Source organism: Choloepus didactylus, chromosome 4, assembly GCF_015220235.1.
Source record: "Choloepus didactylus isolate mChoDid1 chromosome 4, mChoDid1.pri, whole genome shotgun sequence".
In the NCBI taxonomy this organism is placed as follows: Eukaryota; Metazoa; Chordata; class Mammalia; order Pilosa; family Megalonychidae; genus Choloepus; species Choloepus didactylus.
In genome coordinates, this window is record NC_051310.1 from 46,432,533 (window position 1) to 46,452,223 (window position 19,691).

The window sequence follows — 19,691 nt, forward strand, 5'->3', positions numbered from 1 at the left end:
AAACTGGTGCTGGTACCCAGACTATACAGAAGCCAAGTTACCTTTTAAGGAGAAATGCAAAATTCTCTTAATAAGTAACAAGGCTTAACTAAGTAACGTAAAGGTAAGACCACCAGTGGCTCGTTTCTAATCACTTTTCCTGCTCAGGGAATTCTATTAAAAGAAGAGACGTGGCATTTTGTGCTACCTCTCATCAAATGATCTCACATTGTTTCTGCACTTTTACCTGGCACCTGAGGACACCCACCCAAGGTCTATTAGCAAGTCTCTAGCAGGACTGAACAGAGATGCCATTAGTCATGGTAACCAAATGATGGCTCTGCCCAGTCCAGCTCTCTGCTCCTCCAGGGGCAGCAGGTTGGCCTATATAAGAAAATCTTTTAATTTGAAGCTATAATATAGCTCTTGATGTCACCCAGTGTGTCCACACATTATACTACCACTCCTTACTTATCTCCAAGTTTTCTAAACACACTCTCCTCCTAGGATCAAGATAGCCATGGTTCTGGCCTCTAGCAATGAGTAAAACCAACTGGCTGAGCAGATAATGGTGTTTCCATTTCCCACCCCCACCCTCCAAGGCAGTTCCAGCCACGAGCCACTGACTTACAGAACTGCCTTCCTGAACTGAACGGATATAGAATGGGGCATCTCCACTTTCCTGGATTCTTAACTGGATTGAGTTTCTGAAAGTAGCCATTATCAGGGCCCTTTACAGAAGGGAGGTCCAGCTTTCCCTTAAGTTAACAGTGGTAGAGTTTATACTATATCTCTGTTCAAGGCAATAACCACCCATAGAGAGTCACAATCCTTGATTCTTAAAATAAAGTCATAAACCTTAGTGCAAGTTCAGGCACTAATATATTCTTTGTCTAAAATGAACCAGTGCTTTAGGGAAGATGCATTTAATGAGAGTGGGCTAAACATTACTCAAGAAAAGAGAAAACAGGAACTACAGAGCAGGGGTGGGGGTGGGGTGTCCATTCTTCATTTTTACTTACCCCACAGGTTAAGCTATTTTTAAGCCAGTCCAACTTATTTTTTTCTAATCTTTGAGCCCATTGGTTTGTTCTGCTTCCCTTGGCTATTTGAATCATAATATCCTTCAGATATGGGTCCTAGTTTTCCCCAAAGCAAATGGAGGGGACAGAGTAGTTTGGGTGAGAGGGACATTAACATTTATTGAGTACCTACTATGTGCCAGGATGTTTATACGTATGTTCTCTCATCTAATTTTCAATGAATAAGGCATTGTCATTCTTACCTTATAGAAGAAAAAATATGAAGCTAAAACTGATTAGACAATTTGCTCAAAGTTACATGGCTAAGAAGTGATAGAGCCAGGGTTCAAATCTAGAATATTGTCATTATTCACTAATTATATTATTTCTGCCTGGGAGATGAAATTGTATGTTTCATCCCTGATCAGTGATGAACTCTAAGTCCAGTGCACCAAGTTGGCCATTTGGGCATGAATATTCACTTTAAGGGAGAAGAGCATATTGTGGGAGCCATGCTTAGGATGAGGACAAAACACTGCTGGTTCTAGCTCTACAGACTGTAACAGAAACTCTCTTGGAAGCTCATGATGGGACCCTGACATCAGAACTCAGGGAGAGAAGCTGAGTCTCTGTGGAAATACTGTCTAGCTGATTTGCTCTGAGGTCACAGTCAGGGTGTGCCTGCTTCCCAGAGACACTGGGAACACTTTCTCCCCAGTGGCTGTGGGGGTGAGAGTATATTTGCACACTAGGCCACCAATGATAATTTAACGTTGTTAAATTACTCCGAGAACTTGCCTACCTTCTGTGTTCATTCTCCATATTACCCAGGACCTGGAGTCCAGACATGAAGGCTTGGGCCACTTTCTCAATGCAATTACTCTTCTCTCCCTAGAAAACCCATTTAAATGTAGGTACTAAACATCCACATAGTGCAATAGGTATTAAAGCTTGGCTTCAAAATGCTTCAACGCTCTACTTACTACTATTTGTCTTAGGAGCATTTTCTAAGACACGATATAACAGACTAAAACTAACACTCTTCTTGGAAGTACAAGGAAGCTACACTGGGTCACCAGATGTCTGAGGGGCTCAAGAGGACTCTGGAACTGGCCGAACACACTACCTTGAAAGTTCCAAGAAAGAAGATAGGCAGGAAAAAGGGAACCGAGACTGAGAGCAGATGTTCACCCCCCTCTACTTTCTCATAACACTGCTGACAACTTCAACAATTACATCTAAAACTTCATTCGAGGGGATGGGGGAAGGCGGGGCAAGATGGCAGACTGGTGAGCTGTATGTTTTACTTACTCTTCCAGGAAAGTAGGTAGAAAGCCAGGAACTGCGTGGACTGGACACCACAGAGCAATCTGACTTTGGGCATACTTCACACAACACTCATGAAAACGTGGAACTGCTGAGATCAGCGAAATCCGTAAGTTTTTGCGGCCAGGGGACCCGCGCCCCTCCCTGCCAGGCTCAGTCCCGTGGGAGGAGGGGCTGTCAGCTCCGGGAAGGAGAATGGAGAACTGCAGTGGCAGCCCTTATCGGAAACTCATTCTACTGATTCAAACTCCAACCATAGATAGACTGAGACCAGACACCAGAGAATCTGAGAGGAGCCAGCCCAGCAGAGAGGAGACAGGCATAGAAAAAAAACAACACGAAAAACTCCAAAATAAAAGCGGAGGATTTTTGGAGTTCTGGTGAACATAGAAGGGGGAAGGGCCCTGAGGCGCATATGCAAATCCCGAAGAAAAGCTGATCTCTCTGCCCTGTGGACCTTTCCTTAATGGCCCTGGTTGCTTCGTCTCTTAGCATTTCAATAACCCATTAGATCTCTGAGGAGGGCCCGTTTTTTTTGTTGTTGTTGTTTTGTTTTTTTTTTTTTAATCCTTTTTTCTTTTTCTAAAACAAGTACTCTAAGAAGCCCAATACAGAAAGCTTCAAAGACTTGCTATTTGGGCAGGTCAAGTCAAGAGCAGAACTAGGAGAGCTCTGAGACAAAATGCAATAATCCAGTGGCTGAGAAAATTCACTAAACACCACAACTTCCCAAGAAAAGGGGGGTGTCCGCTCACAGCCATCATCCTGGTGGACAGGCAACACTCCTGCCCATTGCCAGCCCCATAGCCCAGAGCTGCCCCAGACAACCCAGTGTGATGGAAGTGCTTCAAATAACAGGCACACACCACAAAACTGGGCGTGGACATTAGCCTTCCCTGCAACCTCAGCTGATTGTCCCAGAGTTGGGAAGGTAGAGCAGTGTGAATTAACAAAGCCCCATTCAGCCATCATTTCAGCAGACTGGGAGCCTCCCTACACAGCCCAGCAGCCCAGAACTGCCCTGCGGGGACGGCACTCACCTGTGACATAGCACAGTCATCCCTCAACAGAGGACCCGAGGTGCACAGCCTGGAAGAGGGGCCCACTTGCAAGTCTCAGGAGCCATACGCCAATATCAAGGACTTGTGGGTCAGTGGCAGAGACAAACTGTGGCAGGACTGAACTGAAGGATTAGACTATTGCAGCAGCTTTAAAACTCTAGGATCACCAGGGAGAGTTGATTGTTAGAGCCACCCCCCCCCTCCCTGACTGCCCAGAAACACGCCCCATATACAGGGCAGGCAACACCAACTACACACGCAAGCTTGGTACACCAATTGGACCCCACAAGACTCACTCCCCCACTCACCAAAAAGGCTAAGCAGGGGAGAACTGGCTTGTGGAGAACAGGTGGCTCGTGGACGCCACCTGCTGGTTAGTTAGAGAAAGTGTACTCCACGAAGCTGTAGATCTGATAAATTAGAGATAAGGACTTCAACTGGTCTACAAATCCTAAAAGAACCCTATCAAGTTAAGCAAATGCCACGAGGCCAAAAACAACAGAAAATTATAAAGCATATGAAAAAACCAGACGATATGGATAATCCAAGCCCAAGCACCCAAATCAAAATACCAGAAGAGACACAGCACCTAGAGCAGCTACTCAAAGAACTAAAGAAGAACAATGAGACCATAGTACGGGAGATAAAGGAAATCAAGAAGACCCTAGAAGAGCATAAAGAAGACATTGCAAGACTAAATAAAAAAATGGATGATCTTATGGAAATTAAAGAAACTGTTGACCAAATTAAATTAAAAAGATTCTGGACACTCATAGTACAAGACTAGAGGAAGTTGAACAACGAATCAGCGACCTCGAAGATGACAGAATGGAAAATGAAAGCATAAAAGAAAGAATGGGGAAAAAAATTGAAAAAATCGAAATGGACCTCAGGGATATGATAGATAATATGAAATGTCCAAATATAAGACTCATTGGTGTCCCAGAAGGGGAAGAAAAGGGTAAAGGTCTAGGAAGAGTATTCAAAGAAATTGTTGGGGAAAACTTCCCAAATCTTCTAAACAACATAAATACACAAATCATAAATGCTCAGCGAACTCCAAATAGAATAAATCCAAATAAACCCACTCCGAGACATATACTGATCACACTGTCAAACACAGAAGAGAAGGAGCAAGTTCTGAAAGCAGCAAGAGAAAAGCAATTCACCACATACAAAGGAAACAGCATAAGACTAAGTAGTGACTACTCAGCAGCCACCATGGAGGCAAGAAGGCAGTGGCACGATATATTTAAAATTCTGAGTGAGAGGAATTTCCAGCCAAGAATACTTTATCCAGCAAAGCTCTCCTTCAAATTTGAGGGAGAGCTTAAATTTTTCACAGACAAACAAATGCTGAGAGAATTTGCTAACAAGAGACCTGCCCTACTGGAGATACTCAAGGGAGCCCTACAGACAGAGAAACAAAGACAGGACAGAGAGACTTGGAGAAAGGTTCAGTACTAAAGAGATTCGGTATGGGTACAATAAAGGATATTAATAGACAGAGGGGAAAAATATGACAAACATAAACCAAAGGATAAGACGGCTGATTCAAGAAATGCCTTCACAGTTATAACGTTGAATGTAAATGGATTAAACTCCCCAATTAAAAGATACAGATTCGCAGAATGGATCAAAAAAAATGAACCATCAATATGTTGCATACAAGAGACTCATCTTAGACACAGGGACACAAAGAAACTGAAAGTGAAAGGATGGAAAAAAATATTTCATGCAAGCTACAGCCAAAAGAAAGCAGGTGTAGCAATATTAATCTCAGATAAAATAGACTTCAAATGCAGGGATGTTTTGAGAGACAAAGAAGGCCACTACGTACTAATAAAAGGGGCAATTCAGCAAGAAGAAATAACAATCGTAAATGTCTATGCACCCAACCAAGGTGCCACAAAATACATGAGAGAAACACTGGCAAAACTAAAGGAAGCAATTGATGTTTCCACAATAATTGTGGGAGACTTCAACACATCACTCTCTCCTATAGATAGATCAACCACACAGAAGACCAATAAGGAAATTGAAAACCTAAACAATCTGATAAATGAATTAGATTTAACAGACATATACAGGACATTACATCCCAAATCACCAGGATACACATACTTTTCTAGTGCTCATGGAACTTTCTCCAGAATAGATCATATGCTGGGACATAAAACAAGCCTCAATAAATTTAAAAAGGTTGAAATTATTCAAAGCACATTCTCTGACCACAATGGAATACAATTAGAAGTCAATAACCATCAGAGACTTAGAAAATTCACAAATACTTGGAGGTTAAACAACACACTCCTAAACAATCAGTGGGTTAAAGAAGAAATAGCAAGAGAAATTGTTAAATATATAGAGACGAATAAAAATGAGAACACAACATACCAAAACCTATGGGATGCAGCAAAAGCAGTGCTGACGGGGAAATTTATAGCACTAAACGCATACATTAAAAAGGAAGAAAGAGCCAAAATCAAAGAACTAATGGATCAACTGAAGAAGCTAGAAAATGAACAGCAAACCAATCCTAAACCAAGTACAAGAAAAGAAATAACAAGGATTAAAGCAGAAATAAATGACATAGAGAACAAAAAAACAATAGAGAGGATAAATATCACCAAAAGTTGGTTCTTTGAGAAGATCAACAAAATTGACAAGCCCCTAGCTAGACTGACAAAATCAAAAAGAGAGAAGACCCATATAAACAAAATAATGAATGAAAAAGGTGACATAACTGCAGATCCCGAAGAAATTAAAAAACTTATAAGAGGATACTATGAACAACTGTATGGCAACAAACTGGATAATGTAGAGGAAATGGACAATTTCCTGGAAACATATGAACAACCTAGACTGACCAGAGAAGAAATAGAAGACCTCAACCAACCCATCACAAGCAAAGAGATACAATCAGTCATCAAAACTCTTCCCACAAATAAATGCCCAGGGCCAGATGGCTTCACAGGGGAATTCTACCAAACTTTCCAGAAAGAACTGACACCAATCTTACTCAAACTCTTTCAAAACATTGAAGAAAATGGAACACTACCTAACTCATTTTATGAAGCTAACATCAATCTAATACCAAAACCAGGCAAAGATGCTACAAAAAAGGAAAACTACCGGCCAATCTCCCTAATGAATATAGATGCAAAAATCCTCAACAAAATACTTGCAAATCGAATCCAAAGACACATTAAAAAAATCATACACCATGACCAAGTGGGGTTCATTCCAGGCATGCAAGGATGGTTCAACATAAGAAAATCAATCAATGTATTACAACACATTAACAAGTCAAACGGGAAAAATCAATTGATCATCTCAATAGATGCTGAAAAAGCATTTGACAAAATCCAACATCCCTTTTTGATAAAAACACTTCAAAAGGTAGGAATTGAAGGAAACTTCCTCAACATGATAAAGAGCATATATGAAAAACCCACAGCCAGCATAGTACTCAATGGTGAGAGACTGAAAGCCTTCCCTCTAAGATCAGGAACAAGACAACGATGCCCGCTGTCACCACTGTTATTCAACATTGTGCTGGAAGTGCTAGCCAGGGCAATCCGGCAAGACAAAGAAATAAAAGGCATCCAAATTGGAAAAGAAGAAGTAAAACTCTCATTGTTTGCAGATGATATCATCTTATATCTAGAAAACCCTGAGAAATCGACGATACAGCTACTAGAGCTAATAAACAAATTTAGCAAAGTAGCGGGATACAAGGTTAATGCACATAAGTCAGTAATGTTTCTATATGCTAGAAATGAACAAACTGAAGAGACACTCAAGAAAAAGATACCATTTTCAATAGCAACTAAAAAAATCAAGTACCTAGCAATAAACTTAACCAAAGATGTAAAAGACCTATACAAAGAAAACTACATAACTCTACTAAAAGAAATAGAAGGGGACCTTAAAAGATGGAAAAATATTCCATGTTCATGGATAGGAAGGTTAAATGTCATTAAGATGTCAATTCTACCCAAACTCATCTACAGATTCAATGCAATCCCAATCAAAATTCCAACAACCTACTTTGCAGACTTGGAAAAGCTAGTTATCAAATTTATTTGGAAAGGGAAGATGCCTCGAATTGCTAAAGACACTCTAAAAAAGAAAAACGAAGTGGGAGGACTTACACTCCCTGACTTTGAAGCTTATTATAAAGCCACAGTTGCCAAAACAGCATGGTACTGGCACAAAGATAGACATATAGATCAATGGAATCGAATTTAGAATTCAGAGATAGACCCTCAGATCTATGGCCGACTGATCTTTGATAAGGCCCCCAAAGTCACTGAACTGAGTCATAATGGTCTTTTCAACAAATGGGGCTGGGAGAGTTGGATATCCATATCCAAAAGAATGAAAGAGGACCCCTACCTCACCCCCTACACAAAAATTAACTCAAAATGGACCAAAGATCTCAATATAAAAGAAAGTACCATAAAACTCCTAGAAGATAATGTAGGAAAACATCTTCAAGACCTTGTATTAGGCGGCCACTTCCTAGACTTTACACCCAAAGCACAAGCAACAAAAGAGAAAATAGATAAATGGGAACTCCTCAAGCTTAGAAGTTTCTGCACCTCAAAGGAATTTCTCAAAAAGGTAAAGAGGCAGCCAACTCAATGGGAAAAAATTTTTGGAAACCATGTATCTGACAAAAGACTGATATCTTGCATATACAAAGAAATCCTACAACTCAATGACAATAGTACAGACAGCCCAATTATAAAATGGGCAAAAGATATGAAAAGACAGTTCTCTGAAGAGGAAACACAAATGGCCAAGAAACACATGAAAAAATGTTCAGCTTCACTAGCTATTAGAGAGATGCAAATTAAGACCACAATGAGATACCATCTAACACCGGTTAGAATGGCTGCCATTAAACAAACAGGAAACTACAAATGCTGGAGGGGATGTGGAGAAATTGGAACTCTTATTCATTGTTGGTGGGACTGTATAATGGTTCAGCCACTCTGCAAGTCAGTCTGGCAGTTCCTTAGAAAACTACATATAGAGCTACCATTCGATCCAGCGATTGCACTTCTCGGTATATACCCGGAAGATTGGAAAGCAGTGACACGAACAGATATCTGCACGCCAATGTTCATAGCAGCATTATTCACAATTGCCAAGAGATGGAAACAACCCAAATGTCCTTCAACAGATGAGTGGATAAATAAAATGTGGTATATACACACGATGGAATACTACGCGGCAGTAAGAAGGAACGATCTCGTGAAACATATGACAACATGGATGAACCTTGAAGACATAATGCTGAGCGAAATAAGCCAGGCACAAAAAGAGAAATATTATATGCTACCACTAATGTGAACTTTGAAAAATGTAAAACACATGGTTTATAATGTAGAATGTAGGGGAACTAGCAGTAGAGAGCAATTAAGGAAGGGGGAACAATAATCCAAGAAGAACAGATAAGCTATTTAACGTTCTGGGGATGCCCAGAAATGACTATGGTCTGTTAATTTCTGATGGATATAGTAGGAACAAGTTCACAGAAATGTTGCTATATTATGTAACTTTCTTGGGGTAAAGTAGGAACATGTTGGAAGTTAAGCAGTTATCTTAGGTTAGTTGTCTTTTTCTTACTCCCTTGTTATGGTCTCTTTGAAATGTTCTTTTATTGTATGTTTGTTTTCTTTTTAACTTTTTTTTCATACAGTTGATTTAAAAAAGAAGGGAAAGTTAAAAAAAAAAAAAAAGAAAGAAAAACAAGGGAAAAAAAAAAAAAGATGTAGTGCCCCCTTGAGGAGCCTGTGGAGAATGCAGGGGTATTTGCCTACCCCACCTCGATGGTTGCTAACATGACCACAGACATAGGGGACTGGTGGTTGGATGGGTTGAGCCCTCTACCATAAGTTTTACCCTTGGGAAGACGGTTGCTGCAAAGGAGAGGCTAGGCCTCCCTGTATTTGTGCCTAAGAGTCTCCTCCTGAATGCCTCTTTGTTGCTCAGATGTGGCCCTCTCTCTCTGGCTAAGCCAACTTGAAAGGTGAAATCACTGCCCTCCCCCCTACGTGGGATCAGACACCCAGGGAAGTGAATCTCCCTGGCAACGTGGAATATGACTCCCGGGGAGGAATGTAGACCCGGCATCGTGGGATGGAGAACATCTTCTTGACCAAAAGGGGGATGTGAAAGGAAATGAAATAAGCTTCAGTGGCAGAGAGATTCCAAAACGAGCCGAGAGATCACTCTGGTGGGCACTCTTACGCACACTTTAGACAACCTTTTTTAGGTTCTAAAGAATTGGGGTAGCTGGTGGTGGATACTTGAAACTATTAAACTACAGCCCAGAACCCATGAATCTCGAAGACAGTTGTATAAAAATGTAGCTTATGAGGGGTGACAGTGGGATTGGGAATGCCATAAGGACCAAACTCCACTTTGTCTAGTTTATGGATGGATGTGTAGAAAAGTAGGGGAAGCAAACAAACAGACAAAGGTACCTAGTGTTCTTTTTTACTTCAATTGCTCTTTTTCACTCTAATTATTATTCTTGTTATTTTTGTGTGTGTGCTAATGAAGGTGTCAGGGATTGATTTAGGTGATGAATGTACAACTATGTAATGGTACTGTAAACAATCGAAAGTACAATTTGTTTTGTATGACTGCGTGGTATGTGAATATATCTCAATAAAATGATGATTAAAAAAAAAAAAAAAAAGAAAAGTAGGGGAAGGAAACAAACAGACAAAGGTACCCAGTGTTCTTTTTTACTTCAATTGCTCTTTTTCACTCTAATTATTATTTGTGTGCTAATGAAGGTGTCAGGGATTGATTTAGGTGATGAATGTACAACTATGTAATGGTACTGTGAACAATCGAATGTATGATTTGTTTTGTATGACTGCGTGGTATGTGAAGATATCTCAATAAAATGATGATTTAAAAAAAAAAAAAAAAAAAACAAGGAAAAAAAAAAGATGTAGTGCCCCCTTGAGGAGCCTGTGGAGAATGCAGGGGTATTCGCCTACCCCACCTCCATGGTTGCTAACATGACCACAGACATAGGGGACTGGTGGTTTGATGGGTTGAGCCCTCTACCACAGGTTTTACCCTTGGGAAGACGGTTGCTGCAAAGGAGAGGCTAGGCCTCCCTATGGTTGTGCCTAAGAGCCTCCTCCCGAATGCCTCTTTGTTGCTCAGATGTGGCCCTCTCTCTCTAGCTAAGCCAACTTGAAAGGTGAAATCACTGCCGTCCCCCCTACGTGGGATCAGACACCCAGGGGAGTGAATCTCCCTGGCAACGTGGAATATGAATCCCGGGGAGGAATGTAGACCTGGCATCGTGGGACGGAGAACATCTTCTTGACCAAAAGGGGGATGTGAAAGGAAATGAAATAAGCTTCAGTGGCAGAGAGAATCCAAAAGGAGCCGAGAGGTCACTTTGGTGGGCACTCTTACGCACACTTTAGACAACCCTTTTTAGGTTCTAAAGAATTGGGGTAGCTGGTGGTGGATACCTGAAACTATCAAACTACAACCCAGAACCCATGAATCTCAAAGACAGTTGTATAAAAATGTAGCTTATGAGGGGTGACAAGGGGATTGGGAAAGCCATAAGGACCACACTTCACTTTGTCTAGTTTATGGATGGATGAGTAGAAAAATAGGGGAAGGAAACAAACAGACAAAGGTACCCAGTGTTCTTTTTTACTTCAATTGCTCTTTTTCACTCTAATTATTATTCCTGTTATTCTTGTGTGTGTGCTAATGAAGGTGTCAGGGATTGATTTGGGTGATGAATGTACAATTATGTAATGGTACTGTGAACAATCGAAAGTACGATTTGTTTTGTATGACTGCGTGGTATATGAATATATCTCAATAAAATGAAGATTAAAAAAAAAAAAAACTTCATTCGAGGATCTGTAGTTTGTGAGCTCAAGGCAAGAACTCTGTTGGCCCTTCCCACAGCCGCCCCAGAGAGTGAGTGACTGAGTACCCTGACCCACCAGTGACCTGGGGCCTGAGAGGAAGGCGGCCCAAAAGACACTTACTAATAAGTTCTTCAAGTTCAAGGAACGTTCCTTCTTGAGGATTACCAGTGCAGCCAGGCCACAGAAAGTATAGCCACCATGGGCTTCCATCCCTGGCACCCCGCCAATTCCACCTTCCCAATTCTGACACCTAGGGAAAGAACAGAAAGAGCAGATTGAGCAATCAGTGTCAAGTAACTAATGGTCAGGCTGAGGGGATGCACACAAGTCCAGGACCATCATAAGTACCACAGAATGAGTTCACTCAGATTAAAGCACAAACAGTCACAACTCTGAAACAAAAGATGCTAACTAACTTTTGGACTTACCTTTTCTTCTGAAACAAACAGGAATTTAGAAACAGTCTACTATGTGTAAGAAACATAATACCTCAAATTATTACCCCTTAGAAAAAAGTTATAAAATATGTATTTATATATATATATAAAATATGATAACCATCAGCATAAAACAAACACCTTGAAAAATAATAGCTAATTCTGGTTATCTTTGAGTATAGGTCTATTGGTGATATTTTTCATTTTTATTTTTCTCTATTTTCAGAAAGTTTCTATAATGAATATATATATACCTTTACAACTGTTCAAAAATAATCTTTACTTTTTAAAACTTCCTATATATTCAAATTATTTTTATTACTACTGCTATCATTTGGGGTTAGACTACATATCAACAGTATATCTTCTAGTCATAAAAAATGCATAATCTTCCACCCACTAATATACCAATTCTAGGAAATAATCCTACAAAATTATTAAGAATGAGCCCCGAGATCAGACTATTAGAATGTTTAGTATATTATAATTTGTAACAGTGAAATATTAGAAACAACTTAGAAGCCCAACAATAGGGGACTCGTTATATATCTTATGGTATATCTGGACAGAAGAATACCACACGGTCATTTATTTACTTCTATAGCATCTTTGGAAAAGATGTTCGACATAGGTTAATGAAAGAAGTTATAAAGGGTAATGTACCGCCTGATTTCATTTCCAGAATTCTGGAAGGATACACACCAAAAGAGTGGTTATCTCTTAGCAGTGGCATTATAAGTGATTTATACTTTCTTCTTTTTGCTTATCTGTAATAAACAAGTTTTACCTGTGAGATAAAGACATTTCATTTTAAATATATTTTCATATAACAATGCAGAACTTTACTTCCAACTATCTCTAAGTATTTAGGGAGTCACACTCCCTGCAGGTGTGACTGCCCCACAATCCCAGCTGTGGTGCAGGTGCACAGGTGAGTGAGCATGGAATCCAAGAGCTGGTAGGACTTCTGGTGGAAGAGCAAGGAAGACAAACACCTTCCAGTCTCCCAGGAACCTCCCCCTAGAGGCCTGCTATATGACCTGGGCGATCACCAGCACAGAGGGCAGAGTCAAAAACTGGCTAACATTCCCCAGGCAGATTCTTCAGCATCCCTCCCTCCCTCCGCCCGAGTACACATGCTCGGTGTTCCCTTTCCAGTGCAAGGTCACGGCATTTGGAGCACAGGAATAGCTCAAGTTTGAAAGGCTTGGTGAGTGAAGAATATGCAAGGGACTTCTTAAAATTTCTCTTTTTCTTACCTATTCTTTTCTTAAAATTTGAAAAAATTAATATCCATTTAGAAAAAATATGAACACTATAAAAGACTAAATAATGAAAAGTAATTCTCTGACCCATCCTGGCCATCTAGTCCCTCTTGCCAGCAGTGAGCACTGCCAGTCTCTGTGTCTCAGTCTCTCTCTTACTCTATACACAGACACACACAATATACATGCATATATTCCACTTTTCTTCCCTTTGTTTTTACATGCATGGGGGCATAGGCTAAATACCATTCTAAATCTGCTTTTTACATTTAGTAAAATTTTCAGGAGTGTCTTCTAGCTACACATAATGGACTGAAACAAGCATTCAGTAAAATGAAAGTAAAGTAATTTAAAAAAGGATAAATCCACAAGCATAAAGATAATAGGACAGGATATAAACACCGATAGAATAAGAGATAACAAAATTTTGGAAGCTAGAAAAGAAGAGGGATAAGAAGTAAATGACTTAGCAGAATGGGAAAACCTAAGCCAGCCTTCGGAGTGGGGAGGGGTACTGGGGGGGTACGGCCAACTAAAGTGAAGGCTCAGGGATTGGAGACATAAGGTATCTTTGAAAGTGGGGTGAGTTTGAATCAAGATGATTGCAAATTTATAAGAAACTACAATTTCTCTAATTAAAAAATAAAAACAAAACAAAACAAAAACCTCAACATTAAAAAAAAAAAATTCTGTAAGAATCAGTTAGACTTCCACGTACTCTCAGCAGAAGGCAGGAGATTTGGAGGGGTTTAATCAACAGAATCTGAGTTCCAGGATACTTAGCACAGCTGAGAACAGGGGGAGGCACCACACTGAATGGGGGAATTAAGCGAGAATCTACACTCTGAACACAAACACCCCCAATCCTTTTCCCCACTGGTACTTCACAAAGCTGGCCACTAGCTTCATACTTTAAGCAGGAATCTGGAAGATTCTTCTCTAGGCAAACTGATAAACCCATGGAATAAAACCTTACTGATATCAATATATGAGAATTTCCCAATAAAATGCCTGGATCTTAGCCCACCTTTGCACACATGGTTCCCCATCAGCTTCACTGTACTTCATTCTTGTTACTAGTATTTCACTCTTAAGTATGAACAGACACCGTTAAACCCCAGATATTTGAGCAAAGCTTCTGACAAAAAGAGAGAGAGTGTGTGAGAGGCCAAAACAAACAAAAAGAAATTGGAAGAAATAATGCAGGAAGCAGAAGAAAACTTTTAAAAGCTATACTATTCTTAGATAAAATATTACGTGAAATAAAAATACTGCAAGGATAAAATAGCCCTGAAACAAGAACAGAAGACTACGTAAAATAGAAGCATTCAGGGGATAAAAATGAGCTCTGAAAAATTAAAAATATGACTGCAGAAATAAAAACTAGATAGAAAGATTGGAAGATAAAAGGTAAGGGAATGGGCTCAGACAGTATGTAGCGGGTCATGCCCATCCACAAGCTCGTTTGGAAACAGGGTCTTTGCAGATGTAACTAAGGTAAGGATTGAGATGAGCTCTTGCTAGATTAGGGTAGGCCCTAAATCCAGTTAGAGAGTCCTTAGAAGAGACAGAAAAGGACACGCGCACATAAGGAAGAAGGCCACGTGAATACACAGGCAGGGATGCAGCTAGGCTGCCATAAAACAAGGGACACCAGGAGCCACGAAGAGCTGGAAGAGGTGAGGGAGGATTCTCCCGAGTCTGGAGGAGGTGTGGCCCTGCCAACACTAGATTTTGGACTTCTAGCCCCTAGAACTGTGAGAGAATAAATTCTGCTGTCATAGCTACCAAGATCGTGGTCATTTGCTGCAGCAGCCCTAGGAAACTAAAACAAGTAGGACAGATTAAGGAGACGGAAAATAGGCTAAAAAAGATTCTAAAAATTAGATCAATCAAGAAGATTCAGTACCCTGGTAAGAGAATGTTATAAAAAAGAGTGAACACAAAAAATGGAGGGGAGGAAATCATCAAAGAAATAATATGGTGAAGTTTCTTGGAACGAAAGTATAGGGCACTTCCAGATTGAAAAGGCCTGCTGAGTGCCCAGCACGATGAGTGACAAAAAAAGGTCTACGTCAAGGTCCATCATCATGAAGTTTCCAAACAGCAGGAATAAATATTCCAAAAGCTTCTAGAGAGGAAGGTGGTGTGGGGACAGAAAAAAAAGAGAGAGAAACAAAACAAAAACATAAACAGATTGGGAATCACAATGGCATCGGGAGGCAGTCTAGTGCAGTGGTTACCATAACGGCTCTGGTCTACTTAAATGTTTTGTATCTCAGCTTAATTTAATTATCAAATTCAATATCCCACCATTTAACATACAAGGAAACTATGATACAGAGAGATTAAATAACTTGTCCAAGGCACATAGCTAATAAGTAGTAGAACTGGGATTCAAACCCAGGCAGTCAAGAGCTCCACATCAAATCAGTCCTCCACATCAAATCAGTCCTCCCATAAATAACCTCTATAAACTTTGGACAAAATACAACAAATTCCTGATGGCTCAGCAAACTGAAAGAAAGGCAGGCAGATTTTGCGGGGATTTGAAACTTGGAGCAAACAGTAGCAGGGAGTTAGGCCTTCCCCTCCCCAATCCATTTTCTTTTTCCAGTTTGTGTAAGGACGACCACAGTCCCCCAGTCAGTGGAGCCGCTGAAGCTCAGGAGTTGGGGAAGGGCAGCTAAAACTCCAATAGAAAGCCCACCATCTTTCAGGCAGGAAGAACCAGGTGGCCAGAAAGGGAGGAGGAACTCCAGAAAGAGTAGAGCCAGAAAAAGAAAACCCCAGATTCCTGTTTAAATCATACCTGCATTTGGCAAACTGAAAGCAGCTTCTAACCAAGAACTGACCTGAGATCTGAGCCTCTGCCCACCCAGATGGGACAGTTTGCAGTTTGAGTCTAACCATGTTGGTTGCCTGCTAAAACAAAAACATTAACACTCTCTGGAGCAATTTAACAGAATCTAATCTTTACAATGTAACATCACAATGTCCATGACACAATTCAAAATTATTAGATATAGGAAGAGTCAAGAAAATGTGATCCATTCTCAAGGGAAAAGACAATCAACATCTGACAACTCCAAGATACCCAGATGTTGGAATCATCTAACTAGTATTTTAAACAGCTATTTTAACTATATATTTACCTCAGTAAAATGAAGAAAAATATACTTGTGTTGAATAAAAAAGATGGGAAATCTCAGCTAAGGGACCAAACCCAGGCAGTTTACCTTGAAAGATATACTCTCAATCTCCAAACCATAGCTACCTTACTACTGAAGAGTTACATAATAAGTGCTCAATAAATGTTGGCTATTATTAACCTTATTAATAATGACACTGGAAGCTAGAAGATAATGGAGCAACACTTGCAAAATTCTGAAGTCATACAATTGATACAATTTCCAACTTAGAAATATCAAACCAAATACACTATCAATCAGGAATGAGAGTAGAATAAAGACATGCACGAGATCTTAAAAATGTATCTCCCAGGTGTCCTTTTTCGGGATCTACTGGAGCATGTGCTTCATTAAAATGAGTAAGTAAACCAAGAAAAAAGGAAGGCAGGGGCTCCAACAAAGGAGAGAAGTGAAGCAAATTTCAGGCTGAAAGGAAGCTCCTGAATGCCTGCTGTGCATCAAGCTGAGAGCACTCTGTCCCGACTGAAGCAGGAAAGCAGAGGGCTCCAGGAAGGATGACTCATAACCCACACACTCACACAAAAGGGGAACTGATACACTACCTGAAATGTTGGACCATATTGAAAATAATTTTATAACTCTGACTGAGAATTTGGAAATGAATTCATGATACACACAATTAATAAAAGAAGTAATGACTGACTCCGTGAACATAAAAGTTAGACAAAAAAGTAAATATGATCATAGTATATGATCTGGTTCAGCTATAAACAATATTCACATAAGTTTAAACTTTTTTATATTTAAAAATATTAAACAATATTTAAATAAGTACTACTTTGATAAAAATAAAAAAGGAAAAAAACACAATATAGCTTGGGATATTATTCCATAATAGCACATATGTATCTACCATATCTTCATGCCTACTATAGAAAAAATATTTGAAATACTTGAAGCATCTAGGAAAGTACAGCAAATAATAAAAAGAACATACACATACTTAACATCTAGTTTTGATTTAGCTATGTACACTTCAGATCTTCTAAAGAAATAAATGATCACAAACAGTTGACGCCTCCTGTGTACCCCCTCCCCGATCTCATTTCTTTTGCTCTCTCCCCAGATATGACCACTATCCTGAACTTGGTGTTTCTCCTTCCAGTGCGTATTTTCATATTATTACTACATGATTCTTCCCTTAAACAATATAGGATTGTTTTGCATGTTTTCAAATTTTAATTAAAGGTATGTATGGATCTGCATGCTCTATATGTTTTTTTTTCACTCAACATTATGTTTCTGAGATTTATTCCTACTGATCCATGTAGTTCTATTCATTCATTTTAACTGCTATAATATATTCTAGTGTGACTAGACCACGATGTACTTATCTATTCTCATGCTTATGGACATTTAACCTGTTTCCAACTTTTTGCTATTATAAACTATTCCTATATTTCTTTATTAGCAAAATTTTTGATCTTTGCCAATTAAAGAAGGTCTGGAAAACGGTAACTCTTTAAAGTATTTTTAAAATGCACAATCTTACAACCCTAATACATCTCTTGTAATTTTATATTCCCTTCCAAATCTTTTTCGTTCTATTTTTAGATGTAAGCTCTTGACCACCTGCAGTCAGAGGGGGCCAGAAAAAACCCCAGCTTCTCTCACCTTGCTATCCATTCAGCGGTGCCCTCAAAAAGGTCAGGAGTGATGATGTTGGTCAGAGAGGCTACCGAGGCAGCACAGTACGCACTTCTGGAAGGATAGAAATGGGGAGAAAAGGTGTTAATCTTTAAGGAAGGGTCTAAATAAGGCTTACTGAACTTCTTGGATGGGTTGCCCTCTGCCTGGCAAGCAATCACCTCCTGTCCTCACTCCTGGCACACGGGCAGTCCTCCTGGGTCTCCAACTGAGAGCTCTGACATTCTATTTGGATAGAGTCGCTCACAGCATGGCTTCAGTGAAAGAACATGACATTCTATTCTCCCTACCTCCTCATGGTCAAATCTACATCAGAGGAAATAACAGCCATATCAATTCATGTCAAAAGTGCAATCAGCTCTTCTTTCCAAGACCTCTAATGATTCCCACAGTTCCATGGTGTCATTCAGGTATTTCTGACAAGCTCACTCATTCAGATGGCAGTACCGTTTTAGATCCAGGATTTCTGTCCCTTATGGCATGGATACATGAAAGGTTCACTGTATTTGTTCTGTAACAGACAACTCTGAAGGCCACCAGACCTTAATAGATGCTTAAACCAAACAAGAAGATAGAACAGATGAGCCCACTGAGATACGTTCCTTAAACCTCTAGAGGGAGATTAGAACTTTGATTTCAAGCACTCTGTCACCACCACACCACATACACACACCTTTAAATGAAAAAGAAAGAAAATGTCTATCTATTTTAATTTTAAATGCTCCCCTACTTGATTTGGAATAATTCTTGCCATTCCATCCTCCCAGCCCTAATTCTTCTTGGGACACATTTTACTTCGGTTTCTCTTTCTGTCATGGAACACGTCCACAGACTGCCTTTTCTTCCCCTCTATGGTCTTTTCAAATATCCAGGATCTCAGCTTCATTTTATATTGAATACAAAAGCTGTCTGTTCTAATTCTGCTCACAAATCTTTTTCCAAGGGCTTCCCTAAGGAACAGAAAAGAGAATGAAGAAAGGATTTAGTTTCCTTCTTCTTCAACATAGACATAACACTAAGCCAAACTTTCTGAGGCGTTCCAAAAAAATCTCTAAAGAAGTTGCAAACATTATTATTCTACCACTGTCAGCCCTACCCATGCTACCCAAAGTCACAGCAGAGTTTTGTTACACCAGCAAGCACCAGAAGCATGCAAGTCATACATGCCAACACCCAATATTATCATTTATCTAAGAGCTGGTTTAACTTTCTTCAGATCTTGAGCCTCTCAAAGAGGTTGAAAAGTACTTGCTCTTGAATCCTAATGCACTCTCTGGTATGGAGGCAGTAACACAGTCTGCCTCTCATAAACAAAAGAACTAAGAAATGAAGTCAGAAGCCACTAGCCCTAGATTGCACATCAAGGAGGGGAAAGAACAACATAGAACTTTTTTACATAGTTTCTTCCTCTCTCCCTTCATCCAGTCATCAGGTCTCTCAAATTTGTCCACTTCTCTTCATCCTCGTTGCCATCATCCAAATCCAAGTCACCATTCTCTTCTACTTGGATCAATCTCCTGTCTGGTCTCCCACCACCTCCAGCCCTGAACCCGAGTTCTTTACTGAAACACTAACATCCCTTCACTGCAGCTGGAGAACTTCTAACAAAATACAAATCAGATCATGTCACTCTCTGCTTCAAACCGTTTATGGCTTTCCACTGCCCTTACAATAAACTCCAGGTGCCTTAAGGAGATTTCAGGGCCCTCTTCAGTCGACTTCCAGCCTGCCTTTCCAGCTGCATTTCTCACCACTGCTCCCCATGCTGTCCATGCTCCAGCCACACTGACCTCCTCATTTCTTTAACA

The 19,691-nt window shown here is 40.0% G+C and overlaps 1 protein-coding gene across 2 annotated transcripts in view; it reads right to left on the minus strand.

Moving 5' to 3' along the window:
- FNTB (farnesyltransferase, CAAX box, beta) overlaps positions 1-19,691 on the minus strand; it is a 132,935-nt gene that overhangs the window by 52,451 nt on the left and 60,793 nt on the right. For both annotated transcript variants that reach the window (XM_037832517.1, XM_037832518.1), the window contains exons 7-8: positions 17,851-17,937; positions 11,443-11,572 (exon numbers count right to left, since the gene is read on the minus strand). In XM_037832517.1, coding sequence (XP_037688445.1) covers positions 11,443-11,572; positions 17,851-17,937 — 217 coding nt within the window. The remainder of the gene's footprint in view (positions 1-11,442; positions 11,573-17,850; positions 17,938-19,691) is intronic.